The following is a 24,562-nucleotide window of genomic DNA, read 5'->3' on the forward strand; positions in this document are numbered from 1 at the left end:
TTCAAAATAAAAGCAAAATAATATTCACAACATATTTTCAATGCGAATTACTATGAATCAGCAATAGGTTAATTCATTTTCTTGAAAAAATGATAATATACTTTTCAATTGTTATGTGTTCGCTTCTGTTATTTGCATCACAATGCAAACAACTAATGTTTTGTCACAGTTAATTTATTTTTAAATTCCTAAACGGAACTTTGCATCTCCTTGCGCTGTGCTTGACGTCGTTTTCAGCCACACACCGTGGCTGAAAACTTTGGGAAAAATGGAAAAGTAACTGGGGCTAAGACTTAATCCGTGCATCCACTGGAGAGACAAGTAACAGAAACGATGGACTTGCATGTTTCATCTCTGAAATGGATTTTAAACTGACAATGGTGTTGAAGGAGAAGAAAACGCAGATTGTCCCGCAATTCCATTGAAAATATAGATACTCATGGAGAAAGGAGCAAGTCGGGAGTCATGAGCACAGGTTTGTTTCGTGGGGGAGCTAACTTTTCTCAACAAAATCCTGCTGTGCAATCACATTTTGTGGCTAACTAAAACTAAAACACATACACATTTTAAGTTTATTCCCAGGAATTGAAGACCATTGCAGTTTCAAGGACCAAACGGGCTTTTGTTTTTTTACTGAACCATTTGATTACAGCTTTTCTTAAATAACAGCTTTTAAAAGGTAGAAAGTGGCCAGGTTTCAGTATGAGTGCTTTCTAAAACGTCGTCCTGACTCGTAAACAATAATGTCCCTTTCCTTTTGTTATTACAACTATTGCAGCTGGACGGGGTTGAATCCTTTGTCTTAAAACATCTGTCCTGCTGCTGATGCATCGAGTCGGACTCGATCACTATACAACCTTTTAAAGTAAACCTTTTAAAAAAATAGTTAACAATTAACCGAAAGCGGATAATACATAACCATTTTTTTTCATGGGCCATATGTATTTTTCATTTTCTGTGTAATAAGTGGGTTATTTTACTCCATCTGCATGGTGTTGCCCTTTACAGCAAAAACACAAGGCCAAATCCACTAAAATGGCATTTTAAATTTGTTTCGGTTGTAAATACAGGTTTATATCTCATTGGATACGATATTATAACTTTAATGGTATCGTTATCATGCACTGGCAAATTCGGCTTATGGATAAACAGTGAAATAAGAAGCAGGATCGTGGGTCAGACTGTTTCCTCTGCTCACCGCGCCGCCATCCATGCTACATGTTGCTCCTCATTTGAGTTACTTCATAATGTCAGACTTTTTTTTTTTTTAATGCAAATTGCACGCCGAATTATAAAACGACTTTTTGATCAGTAGTAATCGTTAACTACCATAACTTTGCGTGATAATTTGCGCTCAATAATGATTATTATTTTTGAACATAGTTTGGCGGGGACCTACAGGTAGGGAACATCCGCTCGATGACTCCACTTCTCGTGGTGTCGGTCAGCCGAGTTTTACCCGGTGGAGCGGAAAATAATCCCTACATACTCACTTCACAGCTTTTTTTAATTTATTTATTTTTTAATAAATGTAGATACAATGTTTTTATTTCTTATGTAAACTTTATTTACAAGAGTTAGATGAAGGTATAGATCTCATTTGGCTCGGCATTCTCCAATGTTACAGAAGCCCTGGCAATTCTATTTCTATAAATGTGATTTCAGGTGAATGACAGCATTTACGTTCATAAAACAGGAAAACAAATGACATGACAAAACACGTTAAAATGTGTTACAAATTCAAATGTGACCCCGACACTAATATAGCATTATTACTGTATAACTGCTGACACAGATCAGATGTAAGTCCGTCACTGCGTATTCATTATAAAATTACTGCATGATGAATCCGTATTGATAAGTAGATAAGACAAAAATGTCTAAATTTTGTTATGATCATTGAGTTTCACTTCACATGCTACCCCACCGCTCAGTTTCTCTTCCTTCTGATCCTGAGATTGACCTGCTGACCTGAGGTTTAACCACTACTTGCAGCTGTCTTTACCCACGTTCAGTGAGGTGTGGGATAAATATGCTGTTGTCTGATTCACGTGGAACAAAGTGTGAGAAAATACTGTTGCTGATTTTTTTGTATGAACCTTTTTCTTTATGTGCAGGTGTGAAGAAGCCTCCATTAGCTCCCAAACCTAAACTCCCTGCTACCACCAAACCTTCTCCCCCACCCATCGCCCCCAAACCAGACCTTCTCTCCCAGATCTCAGTCGTCTCTCAACCTTCCCCTGCTACTCTCAAGAGGACAAAACCGGCTGTTGCCCCCAAACCATGCATTCCCAAATCCACTACCTTGTCTTCTCCTGTTTCACCCCAACCACCCAAACCCAGTGTCCCCCTTATCGGCTGTCAGGAACAGGAGGAGGCTTTGGGTGAAAGCCTCTCACTTCTCAACTCCAAAAATGGGATTATATCGGATTCTAACAAACTTGAATCGGATTACATTATTCACACCTGCTCCTGTGGGCTCGAGGACTTTTCCCAGTGTCGGCGTCTGGAAAATGGAAGTACGACTGAGAGTGGGAGTGATTTGCACAAGGAGGTGTTGCAGAATGGGATTTCTACAGATGGGTTAGCAGGGACAAGGCCACAAGAGGATAAGGAACACCGGGAGGAGGGGGTTTATTTGGGGAAGGGTGAAGGTGGGGGGATGAGCAAAAAGCCAAGGGATAAACCTCAAAGACAGAGACACCTGGATAAGGTACTTGTGAACAAAGAGGCACAGAGGACTGAGGGGCAGAAGGGGGAATCTTCAGAAACTATAAAACATCAGGATGGTGTTGTTGCTGAACCTGATGTTTCAAAACGTGATGCACAGACTGAGGCCCAAAGCACAGATTTAACAGACTCAAAGGCAGCCTGCGATGTTGCAGACAGCATCACTCCTCATGGGTCCTCTGTGGAGTCTTTTCAGTTAGAACAGAGCAGTGAACCATTTAGTACCGTACCTCCCCCCAGGTTGCACCCCGATCTGCACGTCCCTGCTGCTCCCAGCAAGCCACTCCCGGTCCCTCACCCACGCAAACCTAAAAAGCCAGCCCTGGTGAGGCAGGATGGCGTGGAGAGCAGCGGGCAGGATCCGGTGGCAGCGGATCCCAAACAGGAGGCTGAGAGGAATCTGAGTCTAACTGGTCTGTCTCTCACCTCAGAGGAGGAGGAGCTCAAATGGGACACATGTGATGAGCCTTTACCCCAGAAAGACTCAGGTTTGGGCAATGATGAGATCAACGCACCTGTCCCCCCTCCTCGTCAGACCTCTCTCTCACCTCGCCTTCAAAGAAATGCCCACATCCCTTCTTTTCTGAACAAAAACACCTCCCATTCCTTGATCCTGCTGTCACGACCTGACTCAATGAACCACAAGAAAGAGAATGAGGAGCACCGGATGGAGGAGGATGAAGAGGATGGGTATGGGGACTTTGAGCGCTACCCCATAGCCCACAGCCTCCCAAAACAGATCAAACTGGGCTGTCATCCTCCTCTTGCTAACACAAGGAAAGCCTTTTCTGCTGAGGATCAGCAGTCACCCAGAGCACCACCCAGAAAACCTCAGAGACACAGCCTGCCAGCGCCCCCACCACCTTCCTTCTGCCCTCCCGCACCTCCTCACGCAAACACCCCAATGAGGGAGCTGCCCGCGCCTCCTCTGGAGAAAACCGCCTGGCGCTTCAGCCGACCCTGCGTGACCTTTTTCAGCCGACAGATGCCCACTAGGAGCAGCGTTCCACCCAAGAGCAGAGTTCCAGTTCTAGGGGGCAAACAGAGGGCACAGTCCTTCTCTGCAGCTGACTTGGCAACCCGATCCGACTCTCAAAAGAGGAGCCTCTCCTTCCGGAAGCTGATGGAGCTCAGGCTGTCTGTCAAGATGCTGCCAAAGCTACTGGCCAAGGGAGGCCAGTCTTTGGACTGTACCAACGTGGAGCCAAACCAGGGGGAGAAAAGCCGTGAGCGACCGAAGAGCTGCTTGGGGGAGGCTGATATTTGTGGAGAAGGAGGAGTAGAGGAATCAGTGGAGTATGAGAACGTCCCGCTGTATGAGGAGATCCCAGAGTACATGAACCTGCCGTTTCACAGCGCCAGGCTGGGCTGGTCACATGACTCCGATTCAGACATCTATGAGGTGCAGGATCCCTACCACAGATACCAGGACCATGAGTATGAGAGGTAAATATTTAGACATCTCTAAGCACTTTTGCTAATCACGTTTCCAGTATTTCCTTGTGTTGCTTCAGTGTTCCCCAAACTGTTTCTTAATTCAGCATTTAATCTGTACATAACTCTCAACTCTATATTAATATTTACTCACAAACTACTTCAGTCTTGTCATCCTATTTGTTCTTTTGCTTCCCCCTGCCCCACAGTCACAGCTGTCCCTGTAGTCTGTGAAACAATACATTTTATTCATTTCTTAAATAAATAGAGAGATGATGAGACACAAATAGAGAACAGCATGTGCAGAGGTCACACATTGGGTTCAAGCAATCAGGGTGGGCAATCAGGGTGTCCCTGTTTGAGTTCTATTATTTGAATACCTCTAAATAGTTAATGTACAGTGATATAAAACACAAAAACATCAAATTGCTATTCAAGAAGCAGCATATATTTAGTAATTTCCTTTCCTCAGGTAATTGGTTATTAAAACAAATGGATGATAATTTACATTTTTATTAAGGAGCGAGGAAATTCATGGTTTTCATTCTGAGGTGATCCAGCAGGTGTTGTGAAAATTTTTTTTGGTCCAGATTAGACTGAACAGATTAGCTGAACATCAGTGTCTACCTGTGTTTTTGATCGAGGAAGAAGAACTTGGAAGCCTGCTGTGATTTCTGCTGACTCGTTGTTCTGGTGTTTGAACTTCTGTGTGCCACAGGTTGCACAGGAGACAAGAGTGGTTTGTGTTTACAAGAGTATGAAATTCAGCTTTGAAGCCAGTGGCGCTGAATTTGAATAGAGCATTGATGTGCAGCAGGTCAGCCTGTTTTCCTGTGGGTTATTTTCAGTGGCCAGGGCAGGAAATGTCTGAGAATCGCAGAAACGCCACACAGCACTCTAGAACAGGGAAAATAAATCTCCAGCAACCGCCACCCTCCTCCTGCTCAGGCTGTCCGCCCTCGCACTGTGTTTAGCCTCTTCCTAACCCCATCACTCCATTTTTCTCCTCCGTCTCTGAGAGAAGATCTGAAGGGAACCGAGCCCTCATACCAGTTAATGAATTGAATCTTATTCTTTATAATTCTCCGTGGAAAAGTGCTCAAGTGGAAAAGCTAAGCCGAGGGAAGTATTTTAGGAAAACATCAAATAAAAGGTTGAATTTTAAAAGGACACAGTGTAAAAAACACTGTTATTTACACAGAATATTAATTCAGTATATTTTTTAAAGAACTTGAATGTATGTAAAGAGTAGAGAAGTTTTTGTAAATATATTCATTTCATTGATTTTTTTTTCTATTTGAATGCAGCAAAATTTGTTTTATTTTTTTAAACATTTTTAAGTGATGTTTATTGACATTGACACACAAAACAGACAAATAAAATCATAATTTTGGACTTGCTTTTTAGGTCACCAGGTGAATATGTCTTAAATTCACTGCACCATTGTATCTGTACTGTAATTTTTACATCGGGTTTAGCGAAGCATTTCTCAACACTGAACAGAACAAAGAAAACAAACAAAAACATAAAAGATGCGGTCTACAAAACCAAAACAATGTGCTGAAAGGAGCTAAAACACAAGCAACCCCATTAACATTACATTTGATTATTCAATCTATTAATGTCAGAATGTTATTTAGTGTAACTTTGAGAGTAAACCTGAATATAACGTTTGTTTTGTGTTGTTTAATTGATAACTGATCTGTCCTTATTAATATTACAGTAATTAACAGGAAAAATGCTAGCAGAGTTATCGCCTTAAGTTTACTCTGCTAGGCTCTGTTGTTGATTGCAGGCCCTGATTATTTCGATGAGGAAGTCGAGGTCACATTAGCTGACAGTTAATGCGCTGTTGCGAAAACAGCCTTCGAAGGTGGACCCACTCCTTAATGCTGTCTGGTATGTAGAGTGGTTTCCAGGGTGCCAGTGAATCTGCCATGTTTCTCAGGCATCTGAGCTTGTTAGGTTTATGTAAGTATCCCCAGGCGGTAAACAAGTGGCACTCTGTGCCTGACCCACTGTGTTGGAATGCTTCACTATAGAGGAAGAATAAGGGAGAAAGAAGCTGAGGAAGCGCGAGTGTGTGCTGCTATTTGGGTAAAAGAGACTGTCAGGAGGCCACATAAGAAAAACAAGGAAGTGGAGAAAGAGAGAAGGGTATTGCTGATGAGAGTGAAAGGAAATGTGAGAATTTTTGGGGTCCAACAGTCTTTCCTTTTTATTCTAAGCAATCTCCCTTTTAGTGGAGATACGACACATACAATCTCTGCCTGCCTGTGAGCGAAGCAGCGCAGGAAAGGACAGACAACCCACAGGACAGGCAACAACACACACAAGAATTCTTCCTGCTCTGGAGTCTCATTTCGTCAGTTTCAAAAATCAGAAAGCTTTCATTTGCAGCGAGAGATGATGAGAGCGAGATTAAAGCAACGGTGACACATGCAAAACACTAACACATGTTGCTGCTTGTGCTGAGCTTGCAGACAACGTTTTTTGGTGAGTGGAGCTGTCTGGTTTTGTTTATGTTGCCAGACAGCAATTTCATTAAGACTCAGCACACAGTTGCACAAAAACAGTTTTTGGGGCCCGGCGGGGAGGGGGGGCTCAGGAAGTAGAGGTCTCATCTGCGTATCGGGAAGGCCCCCGGCCCCTTGTGTTTACATCTTAAAGTGTCTATGAGCAAGATAGTGAACGTCTAATTGCTCCCATTGGCTGTTGTATCGGTATGTGTGTGTGTGACCGTGTTCCTCCTCCTGATGACAGTCGCTCTTGTCTGTTCTTTCATGAGCAGCGGCTGGCTGACACAGGATGTCCATTCAGAGGAGGAGGAGATGCACAGTTCAGATGAAGAGGACGACAGCTCCAGCTCCAGCAAGGAGCACCTGGACGAGGCAGACCGACAGGTAATCTATTACCACCTTTTCCTGATGCCTGAGGGCTGTTCAGTCATTATGTCATCGTCGTTACCGGCGTTCAGGATGACCTCATTACAAACAGGGGCAGGTAATACGGGCCAGTCCCATACAGACGGTGATTCCAGTGTGAGGATGTAGAACTGGTGTGATGTGGTCGCATTTCATCACTCCCACCTGACGGTGGAGATTTGAATGGGATGGATTTTAAGAGGTTTTTTTGGAAACGGCTGTGAGTTCACCTGGTATTAGTTAAATTAATAATATGTCGTATTCATTTTTGTATTATAAATTGTGTATCCATGACGACACCAAGACTCTTTGTGTCTCTGCAATTCTTACCTCTCCTTGCTTTCCTGAGTTGATCGACCAGGATTATATGCAGCCACACGCACACGCACACGCGCACGCACACACACACACACACACACACACACACACACACACACACACACACACACACACACACTTTCCAATGCAAGTTCCACTCCCCTCTCTTATCACATGGTGACATATCGGTTAAATAAACATTAAATATGCTTTGACTCACTGAAATCGGCGCTGAACTCACACCCTAAAACATTTGGATTATTTCTTTATGTAGAGCACTGGAATGAAAATCTTCTTTTTAGCTTCATTCTTTCAATATAATTAAATATAGATATTATATTGTACTAAATGTGTGGTACCATAAAAGTATTGATACTTCAATAGTTTTAACATGTAACCCCAAATGTTGAAGAAAATTATGCGTGATGCCGGGATGACGTTGGATTAATCTCATATCACTGCCGTGACTTAACTGCCACTGCCGCCACTGGAGGTCGCGCACACCTCTGCTGCCAAGTGGGTTTGCTTCCTGTCACAGCTTTCAATGAGAGGGTGTGTGTGCTGAAAGGGGGGGGGTGTGTGTGTGGGTGGTAAGCAAATGCAGAACGGCTTCAGAAATAGCTCTCTATGAGATCTTTTCTTTTTTCCTTCGTCCTGTGTGACCCTCTCATGATACTGTCAGCGCCGGCGTCTGATGCCACTCAAAGCTCCAGGGTATCAGAAGTACAGGCTCCGCTGGGGCCAGTAGGGCAGTTCAGTAAAACGGGGGCCAAGGCCACTGTCCAAATTAAGTCATCGAGAGGCCCTCCTCATTACCATTCAACAACACACACAATCAGAACGAGGAGAGAGAGAGAGAGAGGGGAGAAGGGAGAGGGAACAGGTCGCTGTTGTTTGGACGGCTCTAGAACTCAATCCTGATGGTTTTACAGAAGGAAAAGCGATCATGGTGATTTTCAGCGAGCCTGTGAGTGATCAGATTAAAGGAAATTCATCTTTGTTAGCGTCTCTCTGGCAAAGCTCCAACTGTCTTTCTTCTCTTTCAGCAAGAGGATGAGATGAAGAGGAAGAAGGTGGTGCACATCGCCCAGGAGATAATGAGCTCGGAGAAAGTGTGAGTGGAGTGTTTCAGGAGATTTATATTACTGCTTTTCAGTCTTTTGACTGATATTTTTCTGCTTTTTCATCAGGTTTGTGGATGTCCTGAAGCTCCTGCACATAGTAAGTGTCTTCTTTATTCTAGAGAAACATTTCAGAGGAGAACAGTTCAGCATAACAAATCGTGCTGTGTGTTCTGTCACCCGCTCTGATGCCACAATTGTCACGAATGGTGATCAAAAGCTCACTTCCACTAATGAGGCCTTGGCCGATGCTATCTTTGCTCAAGGGCCCACTCAGCAGTGAATAATGCTGTTGTTTTGCAGCAGAGGGTTTTTATGTTGCTGATTTGGATGGTTTTGGTTTCCCGGGGGCGGCGGTGGCCAGGTAAACGCATCGCCACAAACAGGCAGGCGGCGCTTTGATCAGTCTCATTAAGGAGAACAGTGTCACGCAAAAAGGAAATGGGTTTTCCTTCAAGAAAAACAAAGCCCGATTGAATTAAGAAGAAATGTTGTTAAGTTGTTTGTAGGAGATGTTTGGTCTGGTTCTGTTCAGATGACCTGTGTAGTTTGTCTGCTGAGTTGAAATCAGTTCCTGATCTATGAGTGTGCTGAAAATTGCAACATAATGCAGTAATAGAATGTTACTGTATTATGTTGTTCAGACAGTAGTCTTAAGCCAAAAGTAAATTTTTTCACACAATTGTTGTCCTTTCTTGCTAGCAGCAATATATCTGTTGAGGAGAGATTAAATTTATCTGGGGGGATGTTTGTTGAACAGCAAAATTGTCACTTTTTAAAAAAAATCTGATAATGTACTAAACAAACGTGTAAGGTAAATTTTCCGATGAGATTTTCTACAAAAATCCTGATTCCAGTACTTTAACATTCTTATCTTGATAATTACAGAATAGAATGATAAACATTTTCTATCTTTATTTTTCTGAATGACCATCAAAGGTCCTGTCAACCACAAGCTCAGATAGATTTGTCTCAAATAAATGTGCTTAACCTCTGCGTCTTCACCCATCATGATATTGTACACTTCTCTGTTTAGAATGAAGTTAGATCAGCTGGGATCATGTGATTGGTTGACATCTGGTTGCTGACATGGAGGACTTGTCTGTGGACGACTGCGGTTGAAAACGATGGGGCCCATAAAATGATCCCAGTTTGACAGTCATGCAAATATTTACGTTGAACAAAACCCAGAAGCAGTTTCTGTGTTTTCTCTCCTAATGCTGTCGTTTGAATGCATCTATTCGGTTAGTTATCACCTCTGACAGCTCTGCCTGTGTTTACATGTGTGACATGGAACGTAAGTCCTGGAGTCCGAGGTGGCTGTGCTCATGCAAACCACCCTGAAGCTGCAGGGTCCACCTGTCAGCTGTGTCTTTGGGTTTTTAAAACCCAGGACTGGTAGTTAAATGTCCGGTGGCTGATGGGGGAGGGGGGCGCGGCGCAGAGCTCTGTCCAAGAAAAGAGGTCAGATCGCATTCTTGTGTCTGTGCGGACGGCCCGGCCGCGCAGCAGCTGCTTCCTGAGATGACCTCCAGACCCACACATACCTCAGATCCTCTGCGTGAGTGTGTGTAATATGTATTGCATGTGTGCTGTGCATGGGCTGGTGACTGTGTCCATATATTTGATGGAAGTCATCTAGCTGATGTTTACATTTTTTTGAAATTTTTATATAGTTAGTTGTGAACAAAGTTGAATATTAAGGTGGGGTTTTTTTTCACCAGAAGATCTGGAGGTGACTGAAAATTAAAAAAATATATATTATAAATGAACGAGTGATAGCTTTATAGGTCAGAATAATCATTTGCACCTCATTTTATATTGCATTTTGAATTTGGGAAGCTGTGGTTATATGGGCATCTGACAACTCCTTCAGATCGAGCTCTTAAAAAAATTATAACAGTTCAGTGTTACAAGATAATGAGAGTAAGGATTGTGTTTAAGACTGTTTGAACTTAAAAATGCATTTATCAACGAGTAACAGATCACTCTGGACCTTTAGATTTCTTGATTGATAAAAGAGAAACCCAACAAAAAATGACTTTATTTCTACGTACAGAATGATCGAATAAATCTGAAACAGATGTCACTGATAAATCAACTACGCTTGTCATCGGGTTTAACGTTACCATCAATTCAACTAGTGGATATAAGGGTGTGTGTGTGTGAGAGAGAGAGAGAGCAGGACATGGGGATCCTGCGTCGCCACCCCGTTTCCTTCCAGCTGGATGTGTGCACTGGCAGGCTGGACGAAATCAAGAGTGCTGACTCAGCTGTGTGTGTTGGTGTGTGTTGTGAAGTGCATACATAGGTGTGGAGGACTCTCAGTTTATGAGGTGATAACCAGGTGTTGCCGTAAAACTCCATTACAGCATGTTGTCATCGCCACACCCCGTACAGCTGTGTGTGTGTGTGTGTCCTTGCCATGTCATGATGTCATTCAACCTCTGCCTCTTCAGGACTTCCGGGATGCTGTCGCCCAGGCAACGCGTCTGAACGGAAAGCCGGTGGTGGATGAGCGGATCCTCAACCAGATCCTTTATTACCTGCCACAGTTGTACCAGCTGAACAGAGACCTGTTGAGGGAGCTGGAGGAGAGGGTGGCGCTCTGGTAAACACAAATTTACGCAAATGTTTGTTTCGTAACTGATGCGCATGAAAGTATTTCAAGGATTTAGATTTGTCTAAAATAATTTTGATCTGAGCTTTGAAAGCTAAATAATGCAGTACCACAAGGTGCCGTAGGGGGGCAGTGTAACCGTCATTCAGGAAAGACAACAAATGTCAAAAATAACATGAAGAAATAAAAAAAACCTCTTTTCTTCAGAAAGGGTTGAAAATCAGAAACTGAAGTTTTGTTGAAAGTTCTAATATCATAAACAGTATAATTTGAATATTTCTACAAAAAAATATTTTTAGTTATTACATCTTGCTTCAAAGCAGTGATGTATTGTGATTGTCAGCGTTGGTGTGTTCGTCCGTTCATCCGTCCATTAGTTAGTCCACCAAATATCTTCGCAACTGTTGCAGATAGAAGGATTAAACAAAAAGCATATTACTCGGGCGGCAGTTAGAGTTGTGACTCCTTGAAGAACTTTTTTTGTGGACTTAAGGACATTTGTGATGTACTAGTGTTTCAGTGCACCTTAATGGTGTCTGTTAGCCGGGTCACATGACCTCTCTTGCTGCTCCAGCTGCTCACTGTTGTGAGGCAGCCAAATCATCACAACCAGTTACAGTAACACTCAGACTCACACCCTTATTTAAACTATTTACATTATTATATTTTCATATTTAAATAAAGATAAACAATTGGTAATCTTGTTTTTAGTTTCAAATATGAATGTATGTATAAAGTAAATAGTAAGATAATAAGATGTGAGTATTGCAACACTGACTTTTGTTGCATAAACAAAACAGTTCCTGGACGGAGGTCTGGAAGTTATTTTGATGGGATGGGTCCAGGGAGTGTCGTGGGGTTTGGCAGCTTGTCCACAGCCTGGGGGGAGGATATTGAGTGGGGGTGGGTTCAGGGTGTGTGGGCTCTTTCATGATTTTCCATTCTCTCTGGTGCAGAATGCTGAAGTGGATGTACAGGTTTGGTCAAGATGAATGATTAAGTCCTTATCCAAGCCATTGTCAGTGTTTGATTTTGCAAAGCAGTTTCCTGGTTCAGTCATTCATTGTGTTGCTCTACGGTTAATAAGCAACAAATACACAATATACAATAAGGTATGAGTGAAAGAAATTTGTTTTAGGGAAACTCTTGAAATGTGGTCATCATATTTATGATATACTTTGACATCTACTATTGTGATACCAAACCATAATTCATGGACACACTTTTTTTTATTTGTCTTCCTGGTCCCAGGAGCGATCACCAGAGACTGTCAGACATCTTTGTCCAGAAGGGTCCTTACCTGAAGATGTACTCCACCTACATCCGCCAGTTCGATTACAATGTGGCTCTTTTGGATGAGCAGTGCAGGAAGAACACCGGCTTTGCTGCTGTCGTCAGAGAGTTTGAGGTAGAACTACTGAAAGCGTTGACCATTTGCTGTTGCTCTTGGCGTTTATCAAATACTGTATTGTATGAACTTTTTAAAATTTCTTTAAGTGGCAGCCAGCAAACTGCTCCACTCATATCCAAGTATTTGAATGGAAGCTTAATTTTTTTTGTGTTTATGTGCAGAAATCACTTCCTGTTTGTCTTTTCCCAGACGAGTCCCAGATGTGCCAGCCTGGCTCTAAAACACTACCTGCTGAAACCGGTGCAGAGAATCCCTCAATACCAGCTGCTGCTCACAGGTACACACGTTAAGTTCTTGTTCTGTTTTACAAAGCAAAAATAAAGTTGATTTGTTTGTCTCTTTTATTTAAATCATTTTACCAATACTCAGACTTGCTTCGTCACATTTTGAATGACATTGACTTGCAGTGGATATCACATGTTTTTACTATTTAAAATGCTTTTTCTGAACAAAGAAAATATGGAATTTGACCCACACTTCATTAATTTACACGAAGCCTGGGTGAACTCATAATGATGTTCCGTTACATGTGAGAGGAATAATTTACTATTTAATCACCTAGGTTGGTATTCATTTATACTGTACATTAGGTGTTAAGAGGCGAAGACTTGGTATGTCGCGCTGCTATTTATCAGGCTTTTATGTTAAATTGGCGCCATCTGGTGTCAAGAACTGGTATAAATGTAGAGGCAGCATCTCATCCATGTAAATATAAAGAATCTTTGTTCCTGGTTAAATGGTCATGTCTATGGATCGCTAGGTTTTCTTTGTGTTGTTGGGGTCAGAGTTTGTGTTTTATTTTTGTGCTAAAAGCAGCCATGTGTCAAATTCTACCTTAAAATGAATTTTCTACTCAAGCATATTCATCTTTCGATTTCCTAACTGTAGACGGAAGGCCATGTTTGATTTATAGACAACCAGTTTAAGATTCTCCTGAAAGTTTGTGTTAAACTGTGATGATAAACTATTTTAGGATCATGTGAATGTCACTCTTTTTTCGTTTTTGTCATTTTGTTTTTCTTTAACCGGTGCGCACTATCCACTTCCTTCAGCAAATTTATATTTTCCAGATTATCTGAAGAACCTCCCAGAAGACTCTGAGGATTATAAAGACACACAAGGTCAGATAAACCACAATGAGCTCCAGAGTAATCATTTTTGAGCCTAATATTGAGTCTAATACTGGTATTTGCTACCCATGCAGCTGCCCTCAGCATCGTTAAAGAAGTGGCCAACCATGCTAATGACATAATGAAACAAGGGGTAAGACCTCAGTGCGCACAAAGTTTTTATTTTTCTCCTACAGCTTCTCCTGACCTCTCTGATGTCATGTTTCAGGATAACTTTCAGAAGTTGATGCACATTCAGTACAGTCTCAACGGTCACCATGAGATCGTTCAGCCGGGCAGGGTGAGTCATCGCATGGAGCATATCGGGAGCAAATTTATCAAGTTCATAACCTTTTACGTTTGTCACAATGTGGAGATTTTTAACAGAGCTGTAACTATTTTAAGAAATCTGTGGAATGCCATTGGTGGTGTTTTTTAAATACCTTTCCTTATCCTACGCTTAAAGAATGCATTCAGAATGGTTGTAATAAACCTTTTTTTTTTATTACACTCCTCCACAGTTAGTGTTCCCTGAAAAAAATGCAGCATTTCACTCCAATCATCTGATTTATTTCTCCATCACATGAGACACATTATTAAATCTAACCTGTCCTGGCTGGCGTTTTATATTTATACTCGTTTTGAATTTTTGTTGTCACCAATATGGTCTGCAAATCCTTAGACTCGTGTTAAAATATTATTAATCCACTTCAGGTGTTAATAAATGCAGCCTGTTTGAATCATACGTGTCTTTGTTCACAGGTGTTCCTGAAGGAGGGAACTCTCATGAAGCTGTCCAGGAAAGTCATGCAGCCGCGGATGTTTTTCCTGGTGGGCAGTGAAGGAAAAAATGCCTTTGTCCATTTGTTTTCTTCTCTGTATTGGAGGCTTTCCAAAAACATCCTGATGTGTTGTTGTTTTTCTTTGTTTCATCTAGTTCAATGATGCACTCATGTACACCACTCCGGTCCAGTCTGGCCAGTATAAACTCAACAGTGCCCTCTCTTTGGCTGGAATGAAGGTTAGAGACACGCAAGTCTTTTTTTTTTAACTTAAATCCTTTACTTTCAATTTGTTTATTTTTTTATATTTATTTTCAATCACAAAGATTATTCCCATTTTTTCTGGCTGTTTTCGTATGAATAACAAGGTCTTTTTTTTAAATGTTGTTTTTTATTTTATAAATTTCATCCTTTTTTTTGTTTGTTTGTGGCACAGTTTTGGCTCACCAGTTGCTAAGTTTCATTCACAGTCCTTTAAAGATTATTCAAGCATTTTCAATATATTTTTTAATTTGTTAATTTTAAGATGTCTGTAATTTTACGAGGAGAGGTGTTTTATGTTCATTAGTTCTTTGTTTATTTATTTTATATTTTGACAGTCACCATTTCATTAAATGCATTAAATTTTGCAACTGGGCAATATAATGTTTGTCTGCATATGTTTTAGCTTACAGGGGGAAAAAATTATCCAATTATTTGCTGCCACTGCTAATTCTAATTCTGATTCTCAGATTAGTTGTTATTTATTGATTGTGATTCTGATTGATTGGGCTACCTGGACCAAACTTTCCATTTTATTTTTGTGTCTCATTCCACCCCTTGCACTTGCACTCTTAAATGACAGCATCCACACTAGCTTGCATGTTTACGACATTATGGGCGACGCTGTTCATTCTGCTATCGTGCATCAAACTTAATCAACATTAAGTTTGGTGCATAATCAGTGTCATTCAAATTAAAGAAAAACTAACAGTGCACCATTTCTTGTGCTGCATTAATGGTTTAGATTTTTTTTTTTCAATTTTAGAGGTAATAAAAAGGTATAAGATGTTATTATATTTTTACAGATACCCTACATAAATATTTTACAGTTCAAAATAAAATAAGTTCTCTATTGGATTTTTAGCTAATTGTGCAAGCGTGCAACTCCAGCTTTGAAACGTCCCAAGTATTGGATTCTGTTATTTATGGTTTTATGGTATGTTTTCCAGGTGAGTAAGCCCAGCCAGGAGGCCTATCAGAATGAGCTGAACATTGAAAGTGTTGAACGCTCCTTCATCCTGTCTGCCAGGTCAGCACTCAGTAACAGCAGTATCAAATACAGCATCACATTTTGCCCAATGGGAACTGTAAACACTAGAATTTGTGGTGTTCACTGATTTGTTTTACGCTTGCAGTTCTGCCACGGAGAGAGACGAGTGGTTGGAAGCCATTGCAAAGGCCATAGACGACTACACAAAGAAGAAAATAACATTCATATCAAGTCGAAGTCAGGAGGAGGTAAGTTGTGAATCTGTGTGGATCTGAGAATTTATTCGGCCTGAGTGTGTCGGTGTTACTTTCAATCTCTGCCAACTCAGGCGGAGGGCGTTGTGGACAGCGGTGCCCTATTAGGTTCCAAAGCACCGATCTGGATCCCCGACCTGAGGGCCACCATGTGTATGATCTGTACCTGCGAGTTCACCCTCACATGGAGGAGGCACCACTGTCGCGCCTGTGGCAAGGTATGTACCGTTATGAGTGTCATTATTTCAGCATAAGGTCTTTATTTAATAACAAATTTCTCATCACAACGCATGTGCATTCTAACAGGTGGTGTGTCAGGCATGCTCTGCCAATAAGTACTACCTGGAGTATTTGAAGAACCAGCCGGCACGTGTGTGTGATCACTGCTTTGCCAAGCTGCAGGAGAACAGTTAGTAAAAATTTTAGGTTTACGCAAAAACAACTGGATGGATTTCTCTGAAAATTGGTGGAAAGCTTCGGGCAGAGGCCAAAAGGACCCCCTTAAAGTTTGATGCAGATATACTGAAATGGGCACAAAAAATTTAAACTGTGTCAGCATTGTGAGATTTTGTCACCAAATTCCTTAAATTTTGTCATTGAAAGAAAACAAATGCTGCATCATGTTCACCACTAGATGGTTTGGACTGCTTTGTCCATGCGTTTTTTTTGGCATGCATGTTTTTGGCAGAAGAGTTCTTAACTCACACATTAATGAATTTCATTACCATGAAGACACATGAAATCATATCAAGTCAATATCACACTGTGATCCTGCTTAAAGACTCTAATCTGAAACGAATCAGTTTGTTGTTCAAATCTATCCCCAACAAATATACTACTTTCTGTGCACTGTTAGCAAGAACTATTTTTGGTTATTTGAGAAGATACATTAAAAGATAATATTTGTGTGATTTATTTAAAATTTTTCATCTTCACAAGTAAGATGATAAGAAGCATTATTTTCACATGTTTTAATAAGCGCTATATGGAATATTAAGTTATGGTAAAAACACATTGTCTGCTTGTTCATTGTTATTTATTATTAATTAAACTTTTTTTTTTTTTTAGGTGACCGCTGTGCCTCAACATCAGTGTCTCCTATCAAATCTGGAGCTTTTTCCTTCACAAGAAAACAGAAGAAAATTCCTGCTGCACTAAAAGAGGCAAGAGACACACATCAACATTCGTGGTCTCAATCTGCTGAGTACTTTCTGGTGTTCCACTTAAGAATTTTTGTATCTTTCATGTAGAGAGCTTGTGAAAGAACTTATGCTCCTCGTGTTCTTTTTCTTCCAGGTTTCTGCCAACACGGAGAACTCCTCCATGAGTGGCTACTTAAACAGATCAAAAGGCAACAAGAAGCAATGGAAGAGGCTGTGGTTTGTCATTAAGAATAAAGTGCTGTACACCTACGCTGCCAGTGAGGTACCCAAACTGTGTGTCAGTTTTAACTCGAATCTGTGTAGCTTCTCGACTTTTTGCTTGACGTATTACTTCTTCCTCTAGGATGTTGCAGCCTTGGAAAGTCAGCCTTTGCTCGGGTTTTTCCTCAGGGAGGAGAAGAATGGACCGGCCCAAAAGCTGCAGTTTAAGCTGTATCACAAAAATACGCTGTTTTACATCTTTAAAGCTGACGATATCCCCACCGCACAAAGGTATCTAAAAAAAGTCTAAACATTGAAGTCATAATTAAAGCTGACTTTGCTGAGATTTGCACATGCAATACCCAGCATCATTTGTCTTACCATGAGCATTAGCAGTAACTTAATACAGAAAATAAAGAAAACGAACAATTAAGAGAGGTTCATTTCAATTATTTCAAACAAAAACGGTCTATGCAGTTCATAAAATCACAATAGGGATCATAACTATGTTGTAATACTTGTTTGAATGCTAGTTAATTTTCTCTTCTGTATTTTTGTTCTTAGATGGATCGAGGCCTTTCAGGAGGCAATGATTCTTGAACAGTAACTTGGTTTTACAGCAGTGAAGTCATATCACAGCCCTGGAGCCAGCTGATAGACATCTTATGACCCCTGATTAATGTCAGGTCAAAGGTCACCAGCTCAGGAAGGACTCTGGATGGACTTTTACAAACAACTCCACTTCAGAGCACCACGAACCACATGTGGAAAGCCAGACTGCTTTCCCCTCACTAAACTGGATTCTGTTTCTCCAAACATGTTTTCTAGCTATTGATGGTCACAGTTAATAGATTGTCACAGCTGTGGGTCAACGGTCAGGTCCAGAAGCATGTGTGTGGAAGTGAAGCAGAACCGTTTTCAGGATACAGAAAGCCCTCGGAAATCCTTGGAAGTGTAGGAATTTTTTTTTTAAACTGCAAACAGATGAAGGAATTATATGTTTGGGAAAGAAAATGTGCCAATCTTCCCGCCTTCGTTTGAGCTTATCGATGTTGTCTACACTTTGTAGTTTCAAAGAGTTATCTTATTAAGGCACAGTTTCAGATGTGTCATCTGGAAGCGTTGAATTGCTGATGCTGTAGAAATTTAATTCTGTAATACAGTTAAATTTTACTGTGAATCCGGCTCCTACAAAGAAACAGAAAGCCAATGCTCTGCTCTTTAGTTTAATCTCTCTGGATAAGAGATTTTACCCCTTTTTTTAAAAAAAAATTAGCACAAAGATATGGATTAAACAACAGAATCCTGGAGAAAACTGGAAATGTCTTGATTATTGTAGATATTTTTCCTTCCATTAAAATTCTTATTTAGCCCCATTAGAAGTGTGTAAAGGGTAAAATTGTGTATATAAACATAAAAGAGTAACACTGACATTTTTTGATATCAAAGCCATGAGCTAATATTTATAAAATATGATGATTTATTGTTTGAAGCACAGGTTGCCGATTATTTTTGAAGTGAGAGTTTGCTTGGAAATTTTTTTCCATCAAACCTTTTTTTTTTAATTTAAAAGAGAACTACTTACAGAAAAGGGGCTTTTTAATGAGCAAATACTGTGGAAAGTATGCATGAACTATATTTCTAAGGAAATACTCAAACGAATGACAATAAATTGAATGCTGATGCTGGTTTTTACTGACATTGTGCCTTATATCTCCTGTTTTGAGATAACTTTGACAATAACATTGGTGCTCTGATTGAAAATCCTCACTAAATAAGGAAAAATCTAAGCATCCACTTTGTGTGACTACTCATTTTCTAGCCAGGGTACTCTGGGTTCGTAGCTTTATGAATTAAATTTGTTTTCGGTCTTGGTTAAGTTTCCATGTGTTGCACTACACCATTTGGATAAATGTTGATTTCACAGTTGAAAAAACCCAAATTGTGTTTTCCAGTGAAAAAATAGAACAGTTGATGCCGTCATTGGAGCTCTTTGCTGCCATCATACAATATCTTGTGTGCCTTGTTTAGATTTGACATAGCGAAGCAGCCTGGAAATGCTAGTCATGAGCATGCATTTCATCATGTTTGTACATTAATTATGACCATTTGTATGCATCTACTCTTTCAGAGTTAGAGTTTCATATAAACTATGTTTCTAAACTGTCAGGCAACAGTTTTTAATAAAATTTATGTAAACTTATGTGTCATCTTCCTGAGTTAAGTTCCTGGTTTGTTCCAAGAATGACGCGCAGCGTCTGAAAGAACCGTAAACCACTGACACTACTTTATTGCTGAGTGCAGGCAGATTAATGTGGGAGGCGGTTGTTAGACTTTTGCATGTATCTATCTCATGGGTCTCGCTTTCAGCAGACAATCAGAAAGCTGGATTGAGAGATGAGATATTTTTATTAAGTGACTCATGAAGGCGAAGCTCTGAGTGTTTCTGTGGCTTTATGCTCCATTTCCCCTCTCTCTGTCTCTCCATGTGCTGTAACCCTGTTATAGCCATCCTCCTGGGCACCACAGGGTTGTGGCTTTTTGTGAGACTTTAATTAAAAAGCAGGAGTTCAAGTCTGTGTTCGGAAACAGCAGCTCTATTGCTGAAGTGTCCTTAAGGAAACCTCTGAGCACTCCAGCATTAGTGTCAGACTTCAGATATACACTTTTGTACTTTAAATATCACTTCTTTGGTAGCACCTTTATTTAGTGTGTGAATTTGCACCATGTGTGTCATAGTATATGAATGAAATAAGACATAAAAACATATCCAACATAAAAGTGTTGAGGAACAAACAAACCGTAGCTCATGGGAGGTATATAAAAATATAAATGATATGCTTTTACTCATATAATTGTTTTTGGTACAGCACATTCAATTTAGCTTTCTATTCCGGTATGTTTTTAAAGGCAATTTTGTTCTTTTTACCCAACTACATTTACTTTCCAGATTTACATAATGAAATCAAACTTTATATCAAACATAAATTCTAATATACATATTTTTATAAGGGAAGATACCTACCAATGTACAGTATTTCGTCATTAGCTGCAACATTAAAGTAATCTACATTTTTACACAACAATAATTCACCAATTTAGTATATTGATATTAACATTGTCATCAGAACAATTTAAAGTGCATGGGCTTTACTTCTGTACTCCTATGAAACATTGATCAAATCTTTGGTATAAACAAAAGATCTGAGCCCTTGATCGACCATCGATAGCACGCCTTCGCAATCATTTATTTGACACTGTTCAAACAAGTAAGTTATAATATTCAAAATTATATTATTAAAGTTAGAAAAAATACTGCAATTAATAACTAGTGTGCTAGAATGGGCTAATAATTTCAGTACGGGGATAATTACAGCTGATTACAGTTACAGTTAATCCTACATTGAGATTTGTTTATGGAACCAAGTTGGTGAGTACTGCACGGATCTACACGGATCTATTTTGATGCGGGAAAAGTCCGTTCCGGTATTTGTTCCGTCTCAAGATGGCGGAGTATGTGAACCTTGTCCGAAGGGCTTTGGGGCAAATAAGAGGTCATGGTGGAGTCCGAGATTTATGTCGTCACTTCATCAGGTCAGTGTAATTAAGATATCTTTATTGTACATGAAGAACCGCTGCTGGGGACTGTGAGAGTTTCTAAAAGTGCTTTACCCGGGTTAGCACTTTTAGCATGTTAGCATGTTGACAGCTAACGCAGCATCTTGAACTAACATGTAATCATTAAAGTGATGTCAGATTGTAAATGATCTTCACATAAATGTTCCTCCTACTGATGAATACAAGAATTTGCGCTAACCTGAATCAAAACCTCTACGTTACTTTTCAATACTCTCCTAAATAAAACCTAGACTCACCTTGATTGAATTTAGGAATACAGTACTGTATTGCAGTGTAGAAACATTGCGCTATGTGTAGAAAGTACAAGTATAATACTGTATATTATACGCGAAGTTCCCTTTTATGATCAATCAAGGGATCTATAATAGCGACGTTTCAACATGTACTTGTTTACTTAGCAATACCTAATTTTCCTGAGGTGTTTACAATGCTTTAAGATGTAAATGTTAGAAAACGTCACGTTTTTAGCAAAGATATGCTGCATAGAGGGTGTCTGCCTTTTTTGAGTGAGGGTTCAGGAGCCCCCCCATCGCTCAGCACATAAAAGTGGGCTGACTGTCAACCTAACTGTTTCATTGGCAGGGTGAAAGACGTGAAGACAGGAACTTTGATTGGTACGGATAAATATGGAAACAGGTACTATGAGGACAAGAAGCACTATTTCTTTGGTGAGTCAAGTTTCCTCAAATATTCTCAATTTGATTTTGCACCAAATACAATTACAGTAAATAAAATATTTCGGTAGGATTTTCAATAGGATGTTGAGATTTAGTATTACCACTCTTATATACCAGAAGAAATACTCAATGAATTCCACATCTTATGCTTGGTAAATACATTTGTGTCTTTGTTTAAAATGTGTTTAGGACGTCACCGCTGGGTGATTTACACCACAGACATGAATGGAAAGGACACCTCAGACGAAGTAGATGGAACCATGGTTCCAGCTGAATGGTAAGGTCAACAAATCGTGAAAGAACTTTAAAAAAATAAAAATAAAATAATACTACGATTGTACACTTTGGCTAAATTTTTTCATAATATATGATTAAAAATATTTATATATTTTCACAGGTTGTAGAAATAGTTAAAAAGCAGTCACCCTCTCATCTAAGACACACAAAATATTACATCAATGTAATCCAAGATAAAAATCTCAAGGGAATAGTTTGAAATGATAAATTAGCTTGTGAGCAGCTGTAAATGAAGTTGGATGTATTCTTAATGTTTTCTCCTCAGGCATGGCTGGCTGCACAGCATGACAGATCACCCCCCTACCACCCATCCACCAGAGCCCAAGAAATTCCTGGCTGAGACCCACCAGTTCAATGTCAGTGCAACTCCTCAGCAGTATGTACCCTTCTCCACCACTCGCAAGAAGATCCATGAATGGATTCCCCCTAAGGCTGAAAATCAGTGAACTCTGACAGCATATTAGTAAATTATGTTACCCTGCTACTGTGTCCAACATGTCCTGAATAAAATCAGTATACAGACAATACATGAAAATGGCAATCATTCCATGAACCTTGTACAATGTTTAATCTGCAATGTCTAACATTTATAACCTGTCTTCTGATTAACTTTAAAAACTAAACTGAATCCACAACCGAAGATCTGTCTTCCAAGGAAACCAAAAATGTGAAGATGAAATTTGTCCAGTGATGCACGAGACATTAGATTATTTTTGTTTGAAATGCATAATTAAACTCCATAAAGATTTAGTGATTAATTTCACTTTGTTACAAATCACAGTAATTGGTTTACTGGAAGAATCCACTTTTTATTGATGTAGGATGTTTTTACTGATAAACTACTTTAAAATAACCTGACGGCACCTGTGTGTAAATCTAAGGTTAGTGTTACAAAGTCATTTTTCAACATCTGCTGTTATTTGAACACCTAGTTACAACAAGGATGCAACCATTTATAATTTTAGTCCAATTAGTCAACCAATTGTTATGTAAGTAATTGATTAATTAATAAAATGTCACAATTGTGAAAAACATCCATTTCTAATTTACTAGATACCAGGGCAGCATCTTCACCAATTATATCACAAACAAGCAAATATAGTACATCCAGTAATTGTTAGGTATTTGATTTTCCACAAATGGTTGGTTTATCAAGTGGCTGCCAGTTTTTTTCAAATTTTGCTTCTTGCCAACCTCAATGTTATCACAGCCATAGATTCTGAAATTCTATCCATACATATTGTAAATAATTTGATACATAAGTGACACAATTAACAGTTAATAAGTCAAAATGACTGATCAATGCAATCAGTATGCAGTTTTAATATAAAAACCTAGCTGTCAGGACAAGCAGCAGGGACTCAGCCCAGTATTTAGTGTCATAGGGAGCTCACAGCACCGTCTGCTGCACGTTAATCACTGTGGGATTATGCTGATCTGAGGCAAAGTTGCAACATACAGCATTTCACACTGAGGTGTGAACAGATTCACAGCGCTTACTGGTCAGATTGTGAAAGTGACTCGACAGAATACATCCTCACAATGACACCTACTCAGTGCCAGAGTCCCTGTTAAACTCCAAGCAAGGAACAGGACAGGTTTGTGTCTGATTATTTCCGTCATTTCCATTATTTTCCATATTGACTATTATAAGCTGATTTTGAATTTTTTTTCCCATGACATCAGCCTGATCTAATGTATTCCAACAGTCCTGCAATAGATATTATTTTTATGGTGGTGGTAAGGAAACGTTTGGTTTGAACCTTTTTAAGGAGAGCTCATGTTGACAGCTGTAATCTCTAGTGTTCCTAAATTATACTGCGTTCTACTGAGAAGCTTTTAGCGTTCCACATAACCTGCTGAAATTAAGTATAGGTCAGAGCAGAATAAAAACACTTAACAGTTTTGCACAAGGAATACAAAAAAAATTCTCCAAAAATAAATTTTGAATAAATATAAATATAAAACAAACACAGTTCAGTATATACTTTTACTTTTTATAATGGACACTTTCACTTTTTGTTGAACAAACCACATCGGGCACATTTTCCATTTTTTCAATGATTTAAATATGTCTGGAGGGCAGATTTAATAAGCAGAGGGAAGTAGATACTCGGTGCAGACCAGAATAGCTCAACAACCAGAGCGAACAACTGTCATATTCAATAATGGGATAATGAAACGATCGCTTAGATCTGAAATTGAGTAATTTCATGCATTAACTCGTGTAAAATGATTTGAAGTCGCGGTCGGGTTGGATTCCTCTTCCCCGACCTGCAGTCATTATCACGGTGTCCTCTATTGTTAATAATGACAGTAATATTGTAAAACCTTTTTCATTTTCATAAGTTTATTTTTTTTTAACTATTTCTTTTGATTGGTTGTAATCATGGTTTTGCAAAGACGTGTGTAACAATCGATAGCAGACCAAAGGTTCGCTGGGGTTTACCTACATAAAGACTATTGGACATAACGAGAAAATGATATCATTAACTAAAAATAGAAGAAAGTACTATTTTGATTACATCTTTTGCTTTCAGGTTTAATTAGCTAATAATTAATAAATTGCGGCAAACGGAACTCTGTTTTTTGTATCAACGTCAAATTCATGTCCCTAACATGGTAATAAC

The 24,562-nt window shown here is 39.7% G+C and overlaps 2 protein-coding genes across 2 annotated transcripts; both read left to right on the forward strand.

Annotated features, from left to right (window-relative positions):
- Positions 1–257: 257 nt before the first annotated feature.
- On the forward strand, positions 258–19,522 carry fgd6 (FYVE, RhoGEF and PH domain containing 6). Its single transcript, XM_068307390.1, has 21 exons — positions 258–475; positions 2,118–4,176; positions 6,956–7,067; positions 8,453–8,520; positions 8,597–8,627; positions 10,987–11,138; positions 12,399–12,555; positions 12,748–12,835; positions 13,629–13,679; positions 13,763–13,821; positions 13,897–13,968; positions 14,430–14,498; positions 14,605–14,688; positions 15,661–15,740; positions 15,847–15,949; positions 16,030–16,173; positions 16,262–16,364; positions 17,024–17,118; positions 17,252–17,380; positions 17,462–17,610; positions 17,884–19,522. Exons 1-21 carry the CDS (start codon positions 466–468, stop codon positions 17,924–17,926), a joined length of 3,858 nt encoding a protein of 1,285 aa, XP_068163491.1. The 5' UTR covers positions 258–465; the 3' UTR covers positions 17,927–19,522.
- A 1,263-nt stretch (positions 19,523–20,785) lies between these two features.
- Positions 20,786–22,459, forward strand: ndufa12 (NADH:ubiquinone oxidoreductase subunit A12). Its single transcript, XM_068307196.1, has 4 exons — positions 20,786–20,913; positions 21,541–21,626; positions 21,825–21,912; positions 22,198–22,459. The coding sequence occupies exons 1-4, from the start codon at positions 20,825–20,827 to the stop codon at positions 22,376–22,378; spliced, it is 444 nt and encodes a 147-aa protein (XP_068163297.1). The 5' UTR covers positions 20,786–20,824; the 3' UTR covers positions 22,379–22,459.
- The last annotated feature ends 2,103 nt before the right edge of the window (positions 22,460–24,562 follow it).

This window comes from Antennarius striatus, chromosome 22 (assembly GCF_040054535.1).
Source record: "Antennarius striatus isolate MH-2024 chromosome 22, ASM4005453v1, whole genome shotgun sequence".
Lineage (NCBI taxonomy): Eukaryota > Metazoa > Chordata > Actinopteri > Lophiiformes > Antennariidae > Antennarius > Antennarius striatus.